Below are 6430 nucleotides of genomic sequence, written 5' to 3'. Positions count from 1 at the left end.
GCCTATCCCAGCTCACGCTGGGTGAGACATGACCTAACATGCATGTCTTTGGACTGTGAGAGGAAACTCCAGAGTGAAAGCCCCAGCTGAGCAAAAGGTTTAAAATCAGGATCCTCGAGATATAAACCAGCAAACCTGTCAGCTGCACTGCCTTTCACTTCCTATGTCAAAAAACATTCTAATGAAATCTAATATATTTTAGTGGAAGATACATGTCTGGTTATCAAGGATCATATCCTCAAACTCTGTTTGCCAAAGTTTGTCGTATCTCTGTGTGTTTCCCTTTGATTTCATCATAAAGGAAATGAAAAAGTAAAGTGAAACTGCCAACCAGCAGCATAATGCTCATTTGCTATAACTGCTACCTTTAATTGTATTTATTTATTGCTTAATTTAGTCTCTTCTTCTTGGCTAATGGTACTGACACACAGTCAGGATTTGTTTTTGTTTTTCTTGCTTTTTTTCCACCGTGATTTTCCAACAGTGTTCTTGTATGTCTCTGTATGATTGTTTATTTTTATTTTTTGGTTATCTGTCCCAGATCACACACGTCGATTCATTTTGTTAGTAAGAAGAACCAGTGAAAATTCCAGGCTTTTATCTTTAATTGTTTTCAAGTTATTCACGTTGCCCCAGATTTCAATGTGCTGGAAAATAGCCTGAAAGCGGGTCAGCTGACCATTTAAAAATCTATATCTTGAAAAGTATTTGCTACATGAAGCTAGAATTTCACAGCACTCATTATATGCTTCCAAACTTTGGACCATAAAACCATTATCTGTTCAACGCTGATATTACTGAACCCTGTTTCAATAGCCTTTATTTACCTTCAATATGCTCAAATCATCTCCTTAAAAATTCTGTTTTTAAAATCATAAATCTGGAGTCAAATGTGCCTATTATAGCTGCAAAACTAGTCACACAATGAAACTTTTATTTGGAGCTTATCGGAAGATCGTAGCATTTTTAAAGTTTATATGAAGCAACAGGATGTAAATATCATAAACAGTATATTTAAGTGGAGCCCTTCCCCTGCCAGGCACTGATAAATTACTCAGAGCTTTCAACTGTGACAACTATGCCTGACACACTCGGTCAATAAAAAGGCTCTAAGAGCATGTGGCAGCAGGGTGTGGTTTTGGCTCACCTGCAGAGGAAGCACCAGGAAAGTGGAGAAATAAACAACCCAACTAAACCACGTTAAACTGTATCTGACTGTATGTTGAGAATTCTTGGTATCAGCTTTGTAACATACCTAACACAAATAGCACCAGTTGCACTACACTTCCTATTTTCTTTCCTAAAAAAATATCAGCAAAACCCCACAGAGTGCTCAAATAAGTGAGAAAAAATAACAACTTTCAAACAAGTAAATGTTGGGTTTCATGTGACGAGCCATGCGCTTCATCGGCTTTCTGTACTTTCTGTTATTCCCGCTGTGACTCCACATGACTTACACTTTTAAGACGCTGATATTACTCAACCCTTTGATACTGTTTTAATACAGGGCCAACAAAGAGTTTACAGATGCCAATCTTACACCTTTATTTACCTTCAGTATGCTTAAATCACCTCCTTAAAAATTTTGTTTTTAAAGTCATAAATCTGGAGTCAAATGTAGTAACTAAAAAAAATATAAACGTACAGTTCTCAGTATTTTGTTGCTTGTTGATTCTGCTTTATGATTCAGCGGTATAGCTTCCTACTTTCAATATTGCATGTGAGGGTTTTCAGGCTGTTCAATGTAACTCTACTTCAAAAAAGGAAAAACATTGTTTTCCCCTTAAAAATATAAATAACATAATTCAGTGATAGTTATAGTTTATTTATTGCTAGATACTAGGGGACCTTCAAACATGTCAGTGTAATTCCAGTATTTCATCACTGAAAGCACCGGAGCTCCACTCCTTGTTTGGCTCTAGAAATTCCCCAATAGGAGGAGACGAGGGAGCGTATAAAACTCCTGCCAGTCAGGTCAGTCAGACAACTGCTAACAAAGCTCACTGACACTGAACTGAACTACAGGTTTCAACAGGTAAGCTGTCAATTTGTTGACAGTGTTAATGTGGAGCAGATTATAAGGAGGATCCTTTATAGAGTGTAGTTGTTTTTTGCTAAGGTTTCATTCATAGATTAAATTCACAAATTGGTGAAGCAAATGTCTATATTTCTTTAATGCATTATATAAAAATGTCATGTTTTTTTGGTTGAATAAGAAACAAAAATAAATAAAATAACTGATAAAAAGGTAGAAGACATATTTAGATAATGTGTGAGTGAATGAATGTGAGTATAATAGAAACTGTTTTTTGGGCTTTAGCAGATCTTAACTCAGTAAAAGATGGACTTCAAAATGAGCTACATGGCTGAGGAATGGAGCCTCAAGATGCCCAAGGGACTGGACTTGAAGGTTTTACATCATCCAGTGACAATGAAGAGTGTAGCCCACCTAATCATTGCCGTGAACCGGTTAATGACCAGCACGTCAGGGTCAGTGCTGAGCACAGACTTCCAGGATGAAAACCTGCTGCCCATCAGGTTGAAGAGCTTTTTGGAAGGTAATCACACAGACAAGACTTCATTTAAATAGTGGAAAAACACTGAACTATTATATTATATACTATTATCTATGTCTTTTCTCTGATCTAACTAAAGCCTTTGGTTTAAAACAGCATAACAACACAGTATTCAACCATGAACGTCTGTTTTTTTTTCCTCCCCAGAGGACAGTATACGAGAGAGGACAGGTGCACCACCTCAGTTCACCAGCAGGGATGAGATTGAGTGCACTGTGACTGACAGCCAAAAGAGGAGCTTGGTTCTGGTCCAAAGCAGCATGGAGCTCCATGCAGTGATGCTGCAGGGAGGCAGTGATGACCGCAAAGGTAACTACATGTGACACTTAGACGTTTAAATAGTTTAAAATAGTTGAAAATCGTTCTCGATGCAGAATCATCTGTTTTACATCATCCGTGTTGTTAGAAACATGAAGTAGAAAAGAACTAAAATGCCATAAAGTAGAAAGGATAGGTAACTTGAATTTATTAAATTGATTCAATTGTGCCTCTAACATTTTCCTGCTTACGTACGCTGCCATGATTTATTAAAATGACCCTGTATCCATCACTCTCTCCACAGTGCACCTGAACATGTCGACCTACGCGCACCCTACACCCATCGCTGAGACCAGGCCTGTCGCTCTGGGCATCAAAGGCACAAACCTCTATCTGTCTTGTCACGAGGATGACGACAAGCCAACCCTCCACCTGGAGGTAAACTTCTTTCAGGACTCTCACATGAAAAGCACACCATTTGTTATAATCTATAAGACACTGCACACATGTAGATGAATTAATATTTGATATCAGGCCTAATTTTGTTGACTGAAACTCTCTGACATGGATGTTTGCTCTTCTCAGGAGGTGACGGATAAAAACAGTCTGACAAGGATAAGCGCTGAAAGCGACATGGTGCGATTTCTCTTCTATAAACGCGACACTGGGCTCAGCATCAGCACTCTCATGTCTGTCCGCTGCCCCAACTGGTACATCAGCACAGCGCAGGACGACGACCAGGTGGTGGAAGTGTGTCAGGAGACCGCCCCACGCTACAGAAGCTTCAACATCCAGCGCCAGAGTTAAAACCCATTAAGGATTCCCAAGATGAATTTTGGAGCTCTATTTGCGCTCCAGTTTGACCTTCTTAAAGTATGTGCTAGGTACATAAATTGGAATGATTAATGATGTAAAGTTACATCACAAGGTAGCATCATTGTGCTCTCTGAGCATCTGGTGTGTATTTATGTATTTATGTATTTATTTTTATTTCCATTTTTATATCTTATGTCTTATTTTTCTTTAGAGTTGATTGAAAGGTATTTGATATGTGAGACTTAAACTTCACATCAGTCTTTTTATGTGTTTAAACTGTGTACTATAAAATTTTCATGCAATGAGAAGGCTGTAGATTTAAGATGGAATGACGTACTGTAATACTCTTGTCTAAAGTTGACACATTGTTTTAAATCTTTTGTTCACCTTGTGTAAAAAAAAAAAAGCTCTAATAATATGTTTCTTGCAAAGATCTAAAATAAAAAAATCAATATTTTCACAACTTCTGCTCTGACATGATAACTGTTAAATAAGAGGAACTTCTCCTTGTACTATACCTGCTTTTATAAATGTCTAGTACTCCAAGTGTTTAAATAATTAACCCAAAACTGATATATTTTCACAAGTCTATACAAATCCTAATTTGAATTTGAATTTTAAAAAATAATTAATAAAGGAGTGCGTCACTAGAGGTGCGCAGCTGCATTTTAAATTAACTGAAGCCGGTAAAGAGAAGAGTGTTGGAGGCCCAAGTAGAGGGAGTTACAGTCGTCCAATCTGGATGTGATAAATGCGTGGATAATCTTTTCAAGGTCCTTTAAAGGAAGGAACGGCTTTGCTTTAGATATCTGACGCAACTGGCAGAAGCTGTTTTTTCCCACGGTGGAGAGCTGTTTCTCAAGTTTAAAAGAGCCATCCAGGAACACTCCGAGGTTTCTTACAGTGAGCGAGAGATGGCTAGCGAGAGGGCCAAGGGCATCAGCTAACTGGTCTAGCGGAGTGTGACTACCAAAGACTTCGATTTCAGTCTTATTCTCGTTCAATGTAAGAAAATTATGTGACAACCAAATTTTAACTTCATGCAAACAGTTGAACAGATGTTGCAAAGAAGCAGACACGTCAGATTTCAAAGGTGAATAAATCTGGATATCATCGGCATAACAGTGAAAGGAGATGTTGTATTTTTAAAAACTTAATCCCAACGGCAACATGTACAAAGAGAAAAGAGCGGGACTGAGCACGGACCCTTGAGGTCCCATAGCAGCAGAGAACGACCTCTCTGAGAGATAGGATTTAAACCAAGTTAAAACCGTACCTTTGAGACCAACATCATGTTCCAATCTTGATAGAAGAATGTTGTGGTTAACCGTGTTAAAAGCAGCAGTCAAGTCAAGTAAAACTAAAACCACGGAATAGAGGTTTAAAACCAGACTGAAACTTTTCATTAATACCATTTGCATCTAAGTTATAGATCTTAAATTCTGTGTTGGAATCTTAACAGTTTGTTTACAACCACAAATCTAATGCTCCTGTTGCTACTAGAACCTCTTTAGGTTTCTCTTCCTAAAATAAATAATTGCTGTTCTTCGCTGACACTTTTGTTAATTCTTCTTTTATTCCAGTTCTTTTCCTTTCATCTTGTCTCTCTGTTTTGTTTTCTGTCTGTATCTTAAGTTCATATGTCTTAGCCCTGGTCTCAGTCTTCAGTATTTCCAGTCTTATGATCTCTTGTCTCATGTGCTTTAGGTTTAGTTCTGCTTCTTTTGTCGCTTTATCTGTTTATCTGGTTAGTTTCAGTTATACTTCCACCTGCTGCCTTTTCCCTTGTTATCCTGTGTGTGAATATATTGTCTGAGTCTCCTCTGATCCTTTTGTCATGCTCTCCCTCAGAGCTGGATTCCTCTTGGTTTTGTGTTTCCCTAGAAAATGTATAATTCTGGTTTCCTTCTTTTTGATCTGCATTTTTTTTTTTTACCTTGTTTGAGCTCAGCATACTTTTAAGTTTAGTTCTAGTTTTTCTTCTGAGCGCTGCATTTCTGGGTGCAGCTACTGCCTGACACACAGCCGACTTCGACTGTTTTTTTATTTTGTCTTTCTGGGAAGCAGTTTGTAAGCCTGAAAATTACTATGAAAATAAACATTGTTATTTGTTATTTTTATAGATAATTGTAGCATTTTTATTCATGAGGAAATCCACTGACAAGGATTGAAATTATTTCAAACAAACGAAGCCTTATTGCCAGTGTTGGGGTTGAAGTAATGCAGCATGTTACTTGATTACTCCATAGAGAAAGTAATTTGTTACACTACTCATTACACTATTTTCTTTGAATGACTTAAAACCCATTTTCACATAATTACCAGTTAACAACATAAACCTTGGGCTACAATCCCACACATGGACACAAACCCTATCCTAATGAGGACAAACATCTTTGTATTAGTGTTTACTGTTGGGTTCATTCTTGAGAAGGAGAAGACAAATATGCTCAAAGTGCATTTTCTTCAATTTATTAAGCAGTTGAAGGTTAAGTAAAAAATCTTTATTATGTGTGATGAACAGGATACTAAGCCACAGTTCTTCTTACTTGGCTGTGATCCAGCGCTTCAGCTCATGCTTCTTCTTCTGCAGCTTTCTGGGCCTTATTTGGAAACACCGCTTCACCCATCACCATGGCAACCACCTCTTACCCTCCAGTCAGACCTGCATAGAGAGAAGAAGAGAAGGGGGGGGGGGGCTTTTTCTTAACCTGAAATTTACAGCCTTGTCTTCTCTAACAGTGTCAGGCTAACGGTGTGTTCACACCGAACGCGATAGA

At 38.0% G+C, this 6430-nt stretch overlaps 1 protein-coding gene across 2 annotated transcripts; it reads left to right on the top strand.

The window, feature by feature from the left end:
- The first annotated feature begins 1992 nt into the window (after positions 1–1992).
- LOC101472948 (interleukin-1 beta-like) lies at positions 1993–4113 on the top strand. 2 transcript variants are annotated; one of them, XM_004555773.5, is made up of 5 exons: positions 1993–2035; positions 2321–2558; positions 2724–2885; positions 3139–3272; positions 3420–4113. In XM_004555773.5, the coding sequence occupies exons 2-5, from the start codon at positions 2342–2344 to the stop codon at positions 3639–3641; spliced, it is 735 nt and encodes a 244-aa protein (XP_004555830.1). In that variant the 5' UTR covers positions 1993–2035; positions 2321–2341; the 3' UTR covers positions 3642–4113. The 2 variants fall into 2 exon arrangements, with proteins under 2 accessions (XP_004555830.1, XP_004555831.1); XM_004555774.4 differs by having other exon boundaries at positions 2017–2035; positions 2324–2558.
- The last annotated feature ends 2317 nt before the right edge of the window (positions 4114–6430 follow it).

Source organism: Maylandia zebra, linkage group LG12, assembly GCF_041146795.1.
Source record: "Maylandia zebra isolate NMK-2024a linkage group LG12, Mzebra_GT3a, whole genome shotgun sequence".
In the NCBI taxonomy this organism is placed as follows: domain Eukaryota; kingdom Metazoa; phylum Chordata; class Actinopteri; order Cichliformes; family Cichlidae; genus Maylandia; species Maylandia zebra.
Note: the sequence above shows the minus strand (reverse complement) of the source record. Positions and strands in the feature narration are given on the sequence as shown.